Source organism: Hyla sarda, chromosome 9 (genome assembly GCF_029499605.1).
Source record: "Hyla sarda isolate aHylSar1 chromosome 9, aHylSar1.hap1, whole genome shotgun sequence".
Taxonomy (NCBI): domain Eukaryota; kingdom Metazoa; phylum Chordata; class Amphibia; order Anura; family Hylidae; genus Hyla; species Hyla sarda.
In genome coordinates, this window is record NC_079197.1 from 172,382,123 (window position 1) to 172,399,720 (window position 17,598).

The window sequence follows — 17,598 nt, forward strand, 5'->3', positions numbered from 1 at the left end:
AGCGGCTGCATATGGGGGTCGGACGTCACAGATACTGTGGAGGGGCTCAACTTCCGGTCAGCGTAGATCTAAGGTACCGCTGCATTTCTGGACATGGGGGTAATTGACTTTATTGTAAAACTTTTAATATCATGATCAATGGGGTTCAATTTTTTTTTTTTTGCTGGACTACTTTAACATCAGGCCAGCAGGGGGAGACAAACTTCATATAAGAGTGCGGATTTCTGCGGAAATATTAGGATTTGTGACACAATAAATAATGTAGTAATAATCTTTTCCAGTGTTTCCCAACCAGGGTGCCTCCAGCTGTTGCAAAACTACAACTCCCAGCATTTCCGGACTGGCAAAAGCCGAGGTTTACAGAGCGGGGTCGGCGAATGCTCTGCTGCAGTTGTCTCCAAACTGTGGACCTCCAGCTGTTGCAAAACTACAACTCCCAGCATGCCCGGACAGCCGCTGGCTGTCCGGGCATGCTGGAAGTTGTAGTTTTGCAACAGCTGGAGGTCCACAGTTTGGAGACCAATGGCATGATGTGTATTAGTTTTGGCATTCTGTTGTGGCAGAGTCCCATTGTTTTCAATAGGGTTCTGCTGCAATGTGCACATGGCAAAATTTCAGTGGCCGAAACATCTGCCGCAGAAATTCTGACTCCGACCTGCTCTGTGGGGACGGCGCATTTCCGAGCGGTCCTAGCGGTCCGGCTTGTTCTAATGCCTAAAACGGCTGAATAAATCCCTATTGACCTATAGCTAACATTTTACAAAAAAAAAAAATAATAATAATAATAATTTTTAAAAAAACTGCGCCAAAAAAATAAAAACACAAAAATAAAAAAAAGTCAAGATTGCTTTTTTTTGTGGTTCTTCCTCCCATATGGGAGGAAAAAAGCCAATATTTCAAAAAAATAAAAAAAACATCTTTAGCATGCAAATGGCGCACAGCTTTTTTTTTTTTAGTGGCCTAAAAACACCACTAAAGAATGAAAAACACCAAAAGAGAAAAAAAACTAAAACGCAACGTGGGTCTGTTGTGTTATATTTCCCTATGGGCCGCAGCGTTTTACACCCAAATAAAACACTTTATTAGTTAATATGGCGTAATTATTTTTTTCTCTAGTGTTTACGCGGTGTCTGTTTTCAGGATACAGAGGCGGATGCCCTGGCGGTCACTCTTCGGCCTCACATGGCGGTTTTGGGCATCCATAGCGCTGTTGTTCCCCTTGGCCTTGTTTTAAAGAAAAAAAAAAAAGAAAAAATACAACCAAAAACGCTGTAGGCGGAGTCAATAGGAAAATACGCCACATGGCGTTTTTTTCTTTTGCCGTTTTTCACCTGTTTGTAGCGTTTTTAGGCTCTGGGGCAGTTTTCCAATATGGCGGCATGCTGAGGATATGGCATTTTTCTTCACATAGACTTGTATGGGGGGGGGGGGGGGGTAGTTCTTTAGTAGAAATCACGATGAAGTAAAAAATAAATAAATAAAAAAGCACCTCTACTAACACACATTATTATTGTAGAACTACAACTCCCAGCATGCCCAAACAGCCTACAGAGTTGTAGTTATACATCAGCCTGAGGCCTCTGGGTGGGAATTACTGCTACAGGATCCGCAAGTATATTCCCCGTGTGAATGCGCCCCTATTCAGTTTCCTGATCCTTCGCATGCAGCACGGGGACGCAGACCAATCACAGCAGCTATGATAGTCACGTGCTGCCTCCCGTCCAATCACCGGACGAGTATACCAGTCCAATAACGAACCCCTGATGAGCCCGGAGCCCCCGCACGCAGATTTTCTCACCTTTCTTTGGTCGGTAATGACTCTCTGTACCGGATTACGTTGTCGCCATCTTTTATTTTTTTATAGGTATTTTTTTTAACGTCATGCGAGAATCACGTGACAGGAAGCAGCATCGGTCATGTGAACCCAGGCTAACCCAGGAATAGTTTGTTTTTGTCCCAGCCGCTGGTTTCCCCTGGTGAGTGATACAGGGGATAGCGGGAGGAGGCGGGACTGTGTGTGGTTACAGGGTTAGCGCATGGTTGTCCTTGTGACCGTGTCCCGGGGCGGCCGCAGTGTAGAGCTGATCAGTGCGGAGGGAGAGACAGGTAACCGGGGGATGGGGGCGGCCTGAGCCGTGTACCTGCTGTGTATACAGAGGCCGGGGCCCGTGTACCTGCTGTGTATACAGAGGCCGGGGCCCGTGTACCTGCTGTGTATACAGAGGCCGGGGCCCGTGTACCTGCTGTGTATACAGAGGCCGGGGCCCGTGTACCTGCTGTGTATACAGAGGCCGGGGTCCGTGTACCTGCTGTGTATACAGAGGCCGGGGCCCGTGTACCTGCTGTGTATACAGAGGCCGGGGCCCGTGTACCTGCTGTGTATACAGAGGCCGGGGCCCGTGTACCTGCTGTGTATACAGAGGCCGGGGCCCGTGTACCTGCTGTGTATACAGAGGCCGGGGCCTGTGTACCTGCTGTGTATGCAGAGGCCGGGGCCCGTGTACCTGCTGTCTATGCAGGGGCCGGGGCCCGTGTACCTGCTGTGTATACAGAGGCCGGGGCCCGTGTACCTGCTGTGTATGCAGGGGCCGGGGCCCGTGTACCTGCTGTGTATACAGGGGCCGGGGCCCGTGTACCTGCTGTGTATACAGGGGCCGGGGCCCGTGTACCTGCTGTGTATACAGAGGCCGGGGCCCGTGTACCTGCTGTGTATACAGGGGCCCTTGTACCTGCTGTGTATACAGGGGCCGGGGCCCGTGTACCTGCTGTGTATACAGGGGCCGGGGCCCGTGTACCTGCTGTGTATACAGGGGCCGGGGCCCGTGTACCTGCTGTGTATACAGGGGCCGGGGCCCGTGTGCCTGCTGTGTATACAGGGGCCGGGGCCCGTGTGCCTGCTGTGTATACAGGGGCCGGGGCCCGTGTGCCTGCTGTGTATACAGGGGCCGGGGCCCGTGTGCCTGCTGTGTATACAGGGGCCGGGGCCCGTGTACCTGCTGTGTATACAGGGGCCGGGGCCCGTGTACCTGCTGTGTATACAGGGGCCGGGGCCCGTGTACCTGCTGTGTATGCAGGGGCCGGGGCCCGTGTACCTGCTGTGTATGCAGGGGCCGGGGCCCGTGTACCTGCTGTGTATGCAGGGGCCGGGGCCCGTGTACCTGCTGTGTATGCAGGGGCCGGGGCCCGTGTACCTGCTGTGTATGCAGGGGCCGGGGCCCGTGTACCTGCTGTGTATGCAGGGGCCGGGGCCCGTGTACCTGCTGTGTATGCAGGGGCCGGGGCCCGTGTACCTGCTGTGTATGCAGGGGCCGGGGCCCGTGTACCTGCTGTGTATGCAGGGGCCGGGGCCCGTGTGCCTGCTGTGTATGCAGGGGCCGGGGCCCGTGTGCCTGCTGTGTATGCAGGGGCCGGGGCCCTTGTGCCTGCTGTGTATGCAGGGGCCGGGGCCCTTGTGCCTGCTGTGTATGCAGGGGCCGGGGCCCATCATCTCCTCATACATAGGGAATGTGGTGTATACAGTGTCCGGGGCCGGAGCTATGTATATAGACACAGCACATACAGGGCTCCCGGGGTAATGTGTGTGTGTGTGATATATATATATATATTAGTGCTGCCCTGGCCTGTGTGTACATATATATATCTCTCTATCACAGGAGGAATATAGTGTCCATCAACAATCACAGAAATTTGGACATAAAATCTATTTTATTGACATTAAGAGGTTTCTATGACACTCAAAGAAAAGACACCGCAAACACAGTGAGCACCGGGCGCATCGTAGATATCACGACTGATAAAGCAAATAACACCGCACGTGCGGACAGCGTGAAACCAAAAATACCGCAAATAGGATATGTTATTAAGAGTATACAGTGGTCCCTCCACATACGATGGTAATCTGTTCCAAACGGACCATCGTTTGTTGAAACCATCGTATGTTGAGGGATCCGTGCAATGTAAAGTATAGGACAGTGGTCTACAACCTGCGGACCTCCAACCTGCGTACTTTTTGCAACATCGGGAGGTCCGCTGGTTGAAGACCACTGGTATTGGAGGTTATACTCACGTGTCCCCGCCGCTCCGGACCGTTACCGCTCGTCACCGCTGCCCTAGATGTCGCCTTCCATCGCTGTCGCCGCGTCCCCGGGTTGTCCCCGACGCTCCGGTAAGGCCTCTGCTTCTCCGACATCCTCGCTCTCCGTTGCTGCCATCACATCGCTACACACGCTGCTCCTATTGGATGACGGGACGGCGTGCGCAGCGACGTGATGACGACGATGGAGAGCGCCGACGATGCAGGGGATCCCATAGGGGACGCGCTGGAGCCCCGAGGACAGGTAAGTGATCGTCAGCGGAGCACACGGGGCACCGTAAGCGTCTATCCGGGGGCAGCTGAAGCAGTCTGCGCTGTCGGATAGCCGTTTATGCGATGGCCCCGACATACAAAAGCATCGTATGTTGATGCTGCCTTCACCATGTGATGGACTCTGAGAGTGATCGTATGCTGAAATGATCGTATGTCGGGGCCATCGTAGGTCGAGGGGTCACTGTACATGCTAATGAAGGCTATAATGCCCTTTACCCCATGGCTCAGGGTGGGAGGGGGTCGGTACCTGATACTCCCTGTATCTAATCCTACTCCAGGACCTAAGCCTTGGCGGAATAGACATCCTTAATAGGACGTCTCGCACCGTAACCTGCACTGTGCCCGGTACCAGTGTGCATCTGATTATAGAGGCGGATTTCTACAGTGGCCAATCCACCATTATGTGGGGACACACAGAGGTGCCCAGCCACAGCCGGGAGCTCCCCCTACAGTCCTCATGTGACTGCCGCCGGCACATCCGCAGCGCATACCGTGTGATCCTGGGTGACCAAGTGCGGCGCTGTTTTGAATATCTCTTTAAAGAGGAATTCTCCTCTCAGCTTGTTTTCCTCTTAGGCGATCGGTGGAGGTCTAATTACTGATCACGAGATCAGGGACATAATTGCCCCTGGAAGGATGAGGTGAAGGGGTATTCCAAGTTATAACACTTAAGACATTTATTATTGTCTTTAGAACCTTTTTTTTTTTTTTTGCCTTAGTTATTTGGCTCCTAAAATGTCGCACGTAAAAGAACTTTTTTTTTGACCTGCGGTTCGGATTTTAAGTCAATTTAAAGGAAAATTGTCATCAGTGTCACCTGCACTTACCTGTTGGTACAGACAGGTAGTGCAGGTGACACTGATGACGACGGTACTTACCTTATCCCATTCCATGCAGTTGTTCTTCGGTAATTTTCTCTGGTATTTTCAGCTTTGGACCCGGCTTGGGGCAAGCAAGGGCGGAGCTTAGTGACATCACCGCTTCTGTTCTCTAGCAGCGGGACCCAGCAGAAAGCAGCAGCGGTGACGTCACTAAGCTCCGCTCAAGCCGGAGCTGAAGAAACCAGAGAAGATTACCGAAGAACGACTGCACGGAATGGGACAAGGTAAGTATTGTTGTCATCAGTGTCACCTGCACTATCTGTCTGTACAAACAGGTTAGTGCAGGTGACACCGGTGACAGATTTTACCCGCACTAATCTGTTGGTACAGGTGTGTAGTGTAGGTGACACTGATGATATTTATACTTACCTGGTCCCATTCCATGGACCCATTGTCCCGCTATCTTCCGTTCCGGAGCAGTCTTGGGGCACTGGAGGAGCTTCCTGGCGTTACCGCTGCTGTTTCCCCAGGTCTGCTCGCAACGGTAATGTCGGGAAGCTCCACCCGTGCCCCAAGCTGGTCCTAGAATGGAAGGTAGCAGGAGAATGGGAGCACAGAACGGGATCAGGTAAGTATGGTTTCATCAGGGTCACCCCTCCACCTGTACCAACAGGTTTCGTGCGGGTGACACTGATGACCATTTTCCTTTAAGTCGCGGATTCTTTGCATATTTGTTGCAGATTTTCTCCATAAAGGTCAATGGGGGAAATGTAAAAATCTGCAGCAAATCCAAAACACTTTCCACAACCTTTTCTTTAAAATGTTGTTGAATTCGGTGCAGATATATTGTTTTTTTTTTGTACCGGTTTCACGGTAGAAAATGTCAGAAGCCAATCCCGGCGTGCTGGAGATTAATAGCCCTGCACCACAGGGCAGTATCTGTATATGCAGCACGTGGGAGAGATTCCTGTAAGTCGTCTTTACTTTGCTGCTGCAGTTGGCGCACTCTGCCACAGAGATGACGCACTAGCTCGGCAACCAGCGTACGATCATCTATCTCGGGGTCTATGATGGGGGATGTTGGTGCTCTGTGTCAGAATACTGAGGGGGAAGGACAAGAAAAAAAATGCCACACAAGGCGCCTAGTGCGTTATCCAAGTGAACCAGAGGGTCAGGGGGCTAGTAATACCTTGAGCGCAACATATATGCGCATATAACCCAATTGCATTGGGTACAAAGAGTTCCTGGGATTTGCTGCAAAGACGTAGGGATATGCTGTTAGTACATCCGTTAGTACATGCAGAAAGAAATCCAAAGGCGGTCCCTCTTTAGGCGCGGCTCTTTATCCACCAATGACTCGTTTCGGCATTAACCCTTCCTCAGATTGGCATAATAAAACAGACATGCAAACAGGGTATATATACACGGGGAACAAAAAAAAACAACAATTGAAAATTTGTTTGGGGGAGGAGTTAAAGTATAGTCATGTGACAGTGACAACATATAGTTAAAGGGTAGCTCCCACCATCCTATTTTTTTTTTTCTGCCCCTGCCTATCGCCCATCTATCCCTAACCACCTCCAGGCCTTTCATGTTTTTTTTTTTTTTACCATCTTTGAAATAACTTTGTCTGCCTGGTAGTGTGCTCACTACCAAACAGACTTCCCCAGTAGGTATGACGTCACTGATGCCTGCTGGGTGGGGCAGACTTCCGCACTTATTTCATCTAAACAGGGTGCCTCCAGCAGTTTTACCACTACAACTCCCAGCTTGCCCTGACATCTATTGGCTGCCTGGGCATGCTGGGACTTGTAGTGGTAAAACAACTAGAGGCACCCTGTGCTGAAAACACACAGCTCCACGGCCGCAGCGTAAATCCCCCCCCCCCCCCCCCCCCCATTGCCTCAACCCCCTGGCCCTCCTCCATAAAACCACTGCCGCGCTACCCGATCCCTTACAACTCCCTATATCATGTGCCTATACAATTCCCTACCTATAAGATGACAGTAGCAGCAGCGGCGCGCGTATGTCGACAGGCAGGGAGCGAGTGCAGGCTGAATGAATTAGGACCGATGCCCGGCCGGCATCAGTCCGAATTCAAGCGTGACGTCACGCCAGCCTGCATCCGGCCACTAGGAGGGAGACCCCTAGTGGCTGGTTTTCAAATGTAAATTAAACCACTTGAATAAAAAAAAATGAAACTATATTAGAGAGATGTTGTAGTACATAAGTAGTACAACATATCAAAAAAAATGTTGGTGACAGTGCCCATTTAAAATATTTCAAAAGTGAAAGGTAAAACATTGTAATGACACATTCAGGTTAAAAATGAAATCTCTAATTCTAATAATTTAAATTGGTTTTATGTGTCGGCATTTAAATAGTTCTTTTCAGAATGCGGTGTTGAAAAAGAGGCTTGACCCGCAACTGTGTGGTAACATGATGTTTCACGTACATCGGACCGAGGCTTGTTTGGCGTTTTTTTTTTTCCGTGTATATGTACCCTGTTTTCTTGTCTGTTTTATTATGCCAATCTGAGGAAGGGTTAACCCCGAAACGAGTCATTGGTGAATAAAGAACTTTTTTCCTTTAGACATTTATGTCTATGTGATTTTTATGGGAAAGAAGCGCCTAAAGAGGGACCGCCTTTGGATTTCTTTCTGCAGAATACTGAGGGGGCATTCACTGTGAACTCTATAAACACTGAACCAACCATTTGTGCTAATGAGGAGGGGGAAAAAAAAAAAAGCTTCGGCAACAGACGGATAGGCTTGGCCAGGGGGTCCACGATGCCTCTATCCTTTAGTTTGATCTCTTCTACAGCGTGCAGCAAGATGTCTCAGTTTGTGCTCTCTCCCGATGCCTCCCTGGCATGTGTGGCGGACCTGTATCAGGCGGTGGACAGAACGCTGAGGTAAAGGAGAGAGGTGAGGTGGCCAGATTCGGCAACAGACGGATAGGCATGGCCAGGGGTCCAGGGGACCCCCGGCCATGCCTATCCGTCTGTTGCCGAATCTGTTTGTTCTTTTAGTACAAATGGTTGGTTCAGTGTTCATAGAGTTCACAGTGATTGACCCCTCAGTATTCTGACACAGAGCGCCAACACCCCCATCATAGACATCAAAGCTCCCTGCCCGGGGGGGGGGGGACACTTTTTAACTTCATACCCTGCTGTCAGGAATGTCCCCCGGGGATGGTGAGGAAGAGTTTATCATATAAAACATGTTGCCACACATTATATATGGAAAAATCTCCTGACAGGTTCCCATTTAATTTTATGTTGAATTTGGTTTCCCTTCTCGTCTGTTGTGAGACATTTTAGATTGCACAGAAGTAGAACCTTTCACCAAAGGCTTCCCTCATAGGCAGTTCCTAGAACGTTGGTCTCCAAACTATGGACCATCAGATGTTGCAAAACTACGACTTCCAGCATGCCTGGAAAGACAAAGGCTTCCCAACCATGCTGGTTGTTGTAGTTTTTTGCCACAGTTGGAAGTCCACAGTTTTAGACTCCTCTTCTAGACCGGCACACATTGATACGAACAATGCAGCAGTTTTTGGTTTGTTCCTAATGGGAGTTTTAATGACCAGGTAGGAATTGTTTGAGAAAGTGAGGTTACAATATGTTACAATATCTCATTCTGTTCTTGTTCTTCTTAGACAATCACCATGTCTGGGACCGAGAGCATCCAGCTGGACTTCCCACACTACAGCTCTGTGCTCCTGGACACCCTGAACAAGCAGAGACTGGAGGGGAAGTTTTGCGACCTCTCCGTCCAGGTGCAGGATCGCGTCTTCCAAGCTCACAAGACTGTCTTGGCGGCCTCCTCTCCTTACTTCCATGACAAGCTGCTTCTGAACGACACCAACTGCTTGGTTCTACCCAGCGTCATCCAGCCCGAGGCTTTCGAAAACCTCTTGCAACTCATTTACTCTGGAAGACTTTGCCTCGAAATGGAAACGTTACCTTCACACCTCTTGGTGGCCAGCGGTCTGCAGATGTGGCAAGTGGTGGACCGATGTTCTGAGATTCTTAAGGAGCGCAAAGCCTATGTCCCACAGAACTGGTCGAGCCGCGCCAGCGAAAGCCAGTCACCGAGCAGCAGCTTCCAGTTGCCAAGAGATGACCCGCCGCCGCCACCACCTACAGTCACTTTGGGTTGCTCGGATGACGATGAAGTCATAAAGGTTCGCGTTTCTGAAGAGGAGGAAGAAGAAGAAGAGGAGGATGACTCGAAGAGCTTGAATGTTCTCGATGAGTCTGTGGCCACCAATTGTTCTTACGCGCTGCCTTCTTCTTCTTCGTCACCCGAGAGCCCCAAAGTCATCTACATCAAGCAAGAGCGGACTGAAGAGGATGGAGGATACATGAAGGCTTTCGAGATCACCGAAGTTCAGGCCGATTATCCTTCAGAGCTGAGCTTCGTCATCCCTCCCACATCATCGCCATCCTCCTCCGACGTTTCTCTCTGTATCCCTCGAAAACTCTACGGTGCCTCAGAACCAACCTCCTTCACGATCTCCAAACCCGTGGACCTTCACGGAAATGAGATCGTCTCCCAAGCCCTTCAGGCTCAAGCTGTTCACGCTCCCGTTAAGCTTGTGGCCGCCCCAGACGGGAAAAAGTTTGGATGCTTGTGCGGGAAGCGGTTTGCGGTAAAACCTAAGCGCGACCGCCACATTATGCTGACCTTCAGCCTGCGCCCGTTCGGCTGTTCCGTCTGCCACAAAAAGTTCAAACTCAAGCATCACCTCACGGAACACATGAAAACACACGGGGGGAACCTGTTCTCTTGTGAAGACTGTGGTCGCAAATTCAGGGTGGAAAGCTGCTTCCAAAAGCACAAGGAAGTCTGCAAAGGACAGAGATGGGCCGGGGCCTGCTGGACTTACAAATAATACCCAGAAGCCTACCACTGAATCAACAGGGGCCTTTTTGTTATAGAGATTGACTTTTTAGTTGCGTTTTCTGGACCTTCCCGGAATGAACACGTCCCCCATAACCAGGAGATTAGTCCTAGATCTGTACGATTGTAGCCTGGATACTGCATTAGAACTGCCGTGTATTGAGTGCTGCCCTCTACTGGACTGCGCTCTCTGGAGGTCTATAAGGAATGTTGGTTTTATTGTGGTATATTATGATATATCGATATCACATCACTTTTATTTTTCTTTTCTTTTGGCAGAGTCTTTATATTGTTTCACATGGGACCTCCAAATAGGAGGACCGAGAGCAGCTTGTCACTGGATTACTCCATCATCTATGGCGTTCTCGCGTTCCCATTAATGATAGCCCAAATGTTTTACCCAATTTACGGTATACGGCGGGGCGTCAACGTATGGACAGCAGATACGGCTTTAGGTCTTTGTGTAAATATACACATGTAGCCACCATGTATGTCATTGCGTGTCTGTATATACAGGGTTAGAGAATGTTAGTAACACTGATTACCTGCAATAATGTATAACCCTATGCTGTGTCAACTCCGCGGAGGAGTGACCTCACCTGTGATGTCAGGGGGGCGGGCGGGGAGAAGGGTGTTAGGAGTCTACTGTCTGAACTAGTAGTGAGGGGGACTATAAATAAAGGCGGACAGGAAACAAGTACGATTTATTGCAGTTATATGGCTTTTTTTTTAGAAACCTTTTTATCACTAGTGCCCTTCCAATCATGCCTCAGGGTGGTGCGCAGGTTTCATACCTGCGTCACATGGTTGCCACTTCTCAAGCTCGTTCCTCCGTTGGCTCAACGAACCAAGGTGACTATTCCAGTGCCAAGAATAGTGGAAGCTTGTGCCCGGTCCGTCACGTTGTATGCATCGTTTTGCATAGATCATCGTTTTACATCATAGTTATTGTTTTGTATTCCTAATATTTGTGCCATATGCTGAACACCCGGGGTGCCGCAGGACAGAGCAGCATTTCTGGCCCAGACCAATATATGGTGATTTTTTTTTTTTTTTTTTTTTTGTACATCTGTGTGACAAAGCTTGAGGGTAGTTGTAGTTATTGCAACAACTGAAGAGCCACAAGTGGGGCTGGACTGATGGAGAATGCTGGGGGTTGTAGTTCTGCAAGCTTACAGATGCAGTTTAGGGAGGATTGTCAGGGTATGATGGGACTTTAAGTTTGGTAAAAGCTGGAGAACCATAGGTTAGGGTAGTATCTCCCAACCAGGGTGCCCCCGGCTGTTGCAAAACTACAATTTCCAGCATGCCCGGAGCGGGCATGCTGGAAATTGTAGTTTTGCAACAGCCGGGGGCACCCTGGTTGGGAAACACTGCTCGACACTGCTCGTCAGGTGTGGAAACCCTGTATTCAAATAACCTATTAAAATGTATTCACATGTAGCAGATCCATTGCAGGAATGTCTGATATGGTCTCCTTTTATCCTGCAGAAGTCCATGCACCTACAGCAGGATCAACCATGTTTAGATGCATGGGACGGATATTCATTGATGCATGATGGATGTGTATGGAGAAAGCTTGGGATATGACCCTGCTCCGTACTTGGTGGCTTCCAGCTAATCTATAGTATCACACTGATTTGTATAAGCAATCGAAGGATTGCGTATACAAGTCCGCAAGGGAAACTAGACAAGTGTAGCAAAAAATAAATAATAAAAATTATAAAAAAATGTATATTTATATAAAAATCCCCCCCACCCCCATTAGATAACGATATAAATTATTTAAAGAATCAATGTATTCTTCCGACTTGAGCAATCAAATGTCCTATTAAAATATAGCCCCACTCCCTGTTTTTTTTTCATTTATTTTTTTTCTTTTAACCTCTTAAGGACGCAGGGTGTACCTGTATGCCCTGCACCCAGTCCCGGTATTTAAAACGGGGTCACTCCGTGACCCTGCATCATACTGGGTCGGTCCTGGTGGCTTATGATAGCCGGGACCCTGGGCTAATAGCATGCGGCACCGATCATTGTGCCGCGCGCTATTAACCCTTTAGACGCGGCGATCAAAGTTGATCGCCGCATCTAAAACGAAAGTAAAAGCTTCCCAGCAGCTCAGTCGGGCTGATCGGGGCGATAAAATCTAGGACGCGAGCGGAGGTCCCCTTACCTTGCTTGAGCAATCAACCCCCTATAACGCTGATCCATGGAAGGCTATGGCTTTGCAGGGATCAGTGTAAAAGATCAGTGTGTGCAGTGTTATAGCCCCCTATGGGAGCTATAACACTGCAAAAAAAAGGGAAAAAGGTTAATAAAGGTCATTTAACCCTTTCCCTAATAAAAGTTTGAATCACCCCCCTTTTCTCATAAGAAAAAAAAAACTGTGTAGATAAAAATAAATGTGGTATCGCTGCGTGCGCAAATGTCTGAACTATAAAAATATTTCATTAATTAAACCGCACGGTCAATAGCGTACACACAAAAACAATTCCAAAGTCCAAAATAGTGTATTTTTGGTCACTTTTTATATCATGCAAAAATGAGTAAAAAGTCAGATCAATACAAAAATGGTACCGATAAAAACTTCAGAACTCTGCACAAAAAATGAGCCCTCACACCGGCCCGTACGCGGAAAAATAAAATGTTCTAGGGGTTAGAAAATGAGAATTTTTTTTGTATAAATTTTCCTGCATGTAGTTATGATTATTTACAGAAGTACAACAAAATCAAACCTATATAAGTAGGGGATAATTTTAACGTATGGACCTACAGAATAATAACACCTCATTTTTACCGAAAAATGCACTGCGTAGAAACGGAAGTCCCCAAAAGTTACAAAATGACACAATTTTTTTTTTTCCATTTCGGCTTGGATCTTTTGGTAAAATGACTGATGTCACTGCAAAGTAGAATTGGTGGTGCAAAAAATAAGACATCATATGGAATTTTATGTGCAAAATTTAGATTTTTAGGTTATGAGGAAAAAATTTAAATGTAAAAACAGAAAAACGCAGAGTCCTTAAGGGGTTAATATAAATTTTTTTTCCCCCTCTGCATCAGTATATTATATTGAAAAATTGAGGATGTCATTACAAAGTAAAAATTGGTCCCGCACAAAACAAGTCCTCACTTATGGCTTTTCAAAGGCGTGAAAGAAAGAAAATAAAAATGGCTGCGTCCTTAAAGGAGCTCTGAAGTCCTAGACACTTATGTCTGATCACGGGGGTCTGAAGCGCTGGGACCCCCGCCGCACGCGATCTCCTGTACGGGGCCCCTGTTCCTGTTCTGTGCCGTGGCTCTCCTGTGTAAGAAGCGTGTCGGCCACAGCATGACGACACGCCTCCTCTATGTGTCTCTATGGGAGATTGGGAGATGCAGCGTTCACCTCTCCCATAGAGTTGTATGAAGGAGGCGTGTCATGGGCGCAGAGCCGCAGCAATGCTAGGTCCCCGTCCAGGAGATCAAGGAGGGATGGGATCCCAGCGGTCTGACCCCCCCCCCCCCCCCCCCACCCCCTACGATTATACACTTATCCCGCAGGATAGGGGAGAAGACTGCAGTACTCCTTTTAAGGCGTTTTCAAAGACGTTTTTGTAAAATATCTGCTGCATGAGAATATATACGCTTAAGGGATTCCAAAGCAATAGAGAAGCTCCTCCTACTCTGCAGCTTTATCTCTGGGGTTGCGCCCAATGGCGTGTCCAGACTTCGAGACTGAAGGACTCTCTTAAAGCGGCATTCCATCATGAGCGTAGAAATGGTTCATTGGGTACTCTGTGTAAATACAACTTATGGCATGCTGGGAGTTGTAGTTTTTGCAGCCTGGACAGGAAACACTGCCTTACAGATTCAGTCTTATCCTGGCGGGGATCTCCTTTAAGGTCTTTTCTTCATCTTTTGAGCCTTTTGTTGTCTCCTTTTATAAGGGTAATTGGGTAACCTTTTTGGGAACTATGAAAACATCTACTCTAGAAGCCCCTACAATTGTGTATTAAACAATGTCATCCTTTCTAGATTTAAAAGCTTCCTGCGAAAAGCAAAGCGTTGTCTCCATGACAGTACTTCCTGTCTCCTTGACAGTACTTCCTGTCTCCATGCTGGTTCAGTGTTATCATAGGGACAATAACGGGGTAGATACATCAAGACCTGTGCTGAGGAAAAGTTGACCAGTTGCCCATAGCAACCAATCAGATCACTACTTTCATTTTTCAGAGGCCTTTACAAAAATGAAAGCAGCGATCTGATTGGTTGCTTTGGGCAACTGGGTGACTCTTCCTTCTGCACAGGTTTTGGTGAATCTCAAGCCTCATGGAACCCAATTTAGATCTCTTCTTAAAAGTCTGACCCTTAGGATAAGTCTGGTTGTCCCCATGGTAACGCCATGTTACCTCAACGGGAAGTTTTGGCGCCAATTCGTCAACCACTAATCACCAGGCACTTGAATTTATCCTATATATTTATTGCAGTTTCTGAGACACTGGGTGTTTAGTATTGATCCTCCCGGTCGTTCTCCTTCATATCTGTGCCACCATCTTCTTTCGGTTCGGTGAATGCCGGAGGTGTTAGAAAAGCCACGACACTAATGTATATTAATACATCGCTAAATGAGATTTTTTTTTTATACTACCGATGTGCGTTGTCGGTTTTTACTAAATGTCCCCCCTTGTATCCTACACTCTGAGCTTGTATGTTAAATAGGATCGGTGATAGTTCTGGTGTTTGAAATAAAGAAATAAAGCCAGATTTGTGTAATTGTGCGCAATACTGAGGCACCAAGCAATGGGGGATGGGTAATGTTTCACTTGACGCTGGTCCTGGCCATTTCATGTGGGTGCAAAATATGCTGTGATTGACCAGAACCAGTATGCATGTGTATAAATAAATATATATGCGTGTGTGTATATTTATATGTGTATATATATATATATATATATATATATATATATATATATATATATATATATATATATTATGATATGGGGGACATTTATCAATATTGCATTGGTAAGCGAGTTCTGTAGTCAATTTTATTTTTTTCCCGCTAGCTTTAATTTTGCTTGTTGTGACATTTATACTATCACTGGAGGTTGATAAATTTGGAGCACATAAGCAAAACAAAAAAAAACGTTGCAGCTGAGACTTTTTTTTTGCGACTTTTCAAATTCACTCATATAGTGGAGCAGACTTGAAACTTTTTGTAAGGTTAGATTCACACTACGGAATTTCTGCTGGAGATTTAACTGGCGGCACTAGGACCGCAAAAAACAACTGCACCCGACGGATCCCATAACAGTAAATGGGATCTGTCCGGACCCGTTGTGTGCTGTCAAAAAGAACGTCCGTTAAGGCACAAAAAAAAAAAAGTGCCTGACTACTTTTACCGATGGGCCACAACGGCAGTGTGGAAGGGGCCTAAGGCTGTTTGTGCGACTTTTGTGAGTAAGCAGAAAGTTACAAACAAGTGCTTAGGTGCATGTGCAACTTTTTGTGCTCTGAATACATAGATAAATGTCCCCCCATAGTGTGTGTGTATATATAACTATATGCACACATATATATATATATATATATATATATATATATATATATATATATATGAGAATTTATATATTCATTTCCACACACTATAAATAAATATATATGTTTCTATAAAATGTTTATTTATAGACACACTACATATACATACACAGTAGATCTGGATGAATGAACTAATCGTATGAAATACTTTTGTCTTTACATAGCTGAATGCGCTGACAACAAAATCACACAAAAATTATCAATGGAAATCAAATGTATCAACCCCTGGAGGTCTGGATATGGAGTCACACTCAAAATCACAGAGGAAAACCCCACTACAGGCTGATCCAACTTTATGTAATGTCCTTAATACAAGTCCCAATGAGGCTCAGTAGTGTGTGTGGCCTCCACGTGCCCGTATGACCTCCCTACAACACCTGGGCATGCTCCTGATGAGGTGGAGGATGGTCTCCTGAGGGATGTCCTCCCAGACCTGGACTAAAGCATCCGCCAACTCCTGGACAGTCTGTGGTGGATGGAGCGAGACGTCCTAGATGTGCTCAATCGGATTCAGGGGAACGGGCGGCCAGTCCATAGCATCAATGCCTTCCTCTTGCAGGAACTGCTGACACACTCCAGCCACATGAGGTCTAGCATTGTCTTGTATTAGGAGGAACCCAGGGCCAACCGCACCAGCATATGGTCTCACAAGGGGTCTGAGGATCTCATCTCGGTACCTAATGGCAGTCAGGCTACCTCTGGCAAGCACATGGAGGGCTGTGCGGCCCCCCAAAGAAATCCCACCCCACACCATTACTGACCCACCACCAAACCGGTCATCCTGGAGGATGTTGCAGGCAACAAAAGTATATATATATAATTTTTTTAATATACACTGTATATGTATATAGAACATGGTAACCTAGTTCATAAGGTTGAAAAAATAAATGTGTGTATGTATACACTGCTCAAAAAAATAAAGGGAACACTCAACTCCAAATCAATGACACTTCTGTGAAATCACACTATCCACTCAGGAAGCAACACTGATTGACAATTTCACATGGTGTTGTGCAAATGGAACAGACAACAGGTGGAAATTATAGAAAATTAGCAAGACACCCCCAATAAAGGAGTGGTTCTGCAGGTGGTGACCACAGACCACTTCTCAGTTCCTATGCTTCCTGGCTGATGTTTTCGTCACTTTTGAACGGCTGTGGAGTCAGATGAAATTTTGGGTACCTGGAGTTGGAGTCGGCAATCAATGCACCGACTCCTACTAAATTTAGATTGGAATAAAAAAAAAGCAAGTTTAAATGTCCCAATTCACAAAAAGTTATAATTAATGTCTTCTCTACTGTAAGAATGAAGACCAATGCATGCAGTGCCTCACATAACCGCTAAATTAACACGTTAAGTGACCGTGAAGAAGCATGCTTTTCATGTGCTTCACTATATGGCGCGCAACGCACAATTAGGAGTGGCAATACTTATACTTTCCATAGTGTTGTGTTCTGCTGTTACAGGGAACACATGGGTAACCTAGCCTCTCACTGATAAGGGATTAAGTAAATATGTTTTTTGCGGGACTGTAGACACTTGTATAAGTGAAGGGAATGGAGGGTCAATAGTTCAAGACTGAAGCTGTAAACCATTGGAAAAACTGCTGCCATTCAGCTAAGGCTATAAAAACTTGTAAACTCCAATTGCTAGCTTAAACTTTAAACATGACTATGGGATTCTCCTAGGGAAATCATGTTTTTATAATAAATGCCCCTTCCTGGATCCTCCCACTGCCTTATCTTCAGCAGCAGATCCGCACACAAAAAGAAGGCAGCAGCTTCTGCCCAACTACCTCTCTCTGCTAGAAGAGCTTAGAAGAACCTGGTGGAACAGGTTCTTGGATTCAACTTTATAAATACATTTGCAATTTAATACAGAGGAGTCGGAAGTACAAAAAACTGTGGAGTCTGAGTCGGAACAT

The 17,598-nt window shown here is 46.9% G+C and overlaps 1 protein-coding gene and 1 long non-coding RNA gene across 4 annotated transcripts in view; one reads left to right on the top strand and one right to left on the bottom strand.

Annotated features, from left to right (window-relative positions):
• The window catches only part of LOC130291090 (uncharacterized), an 81,847-nt gene that overhangs the window by 34,166 nt on the left and 30,083 nt on the right, over window positions 1-17,598 (bottom strand). The gene's annotated exons all lie outside the window — the stretch shown is intronic.
• On the top strand, window positions 1,435-11,780 carry ZBTB9 (zinc finger and BTB domain containing 9). Of its 3 annotated transcripts, none has more exons than XM_056539481.1 (2): window positions 1,435-1,976; window positions 8,848-11,780. In XM_056539481.1, exon 2 carries the CDS (start codon window positions 8,857-8,859, stop codon window positions 10,084-10,086), a length of 1,230 nt encoding a protein of 409 aa, XP_056395456.1. In that variant the 5' UTR covers window positions 1,435-1,976; window positions 8,848-8,856; the 3' UTR covers window positions 10,087-11,780. The 3 variants fall into 3 exon arrangements, with proteins under 3 accessions (XP_056395456.1, XP_056395458.1, XP_056395457.1); XM_056539483.1 differs by having other exon boundaries at window positions 1,435-1,807; XM_056539482.1 differs by lacking the exon at window positions 1,435-1,976 and adding an exon at window positions 1,990-2,106.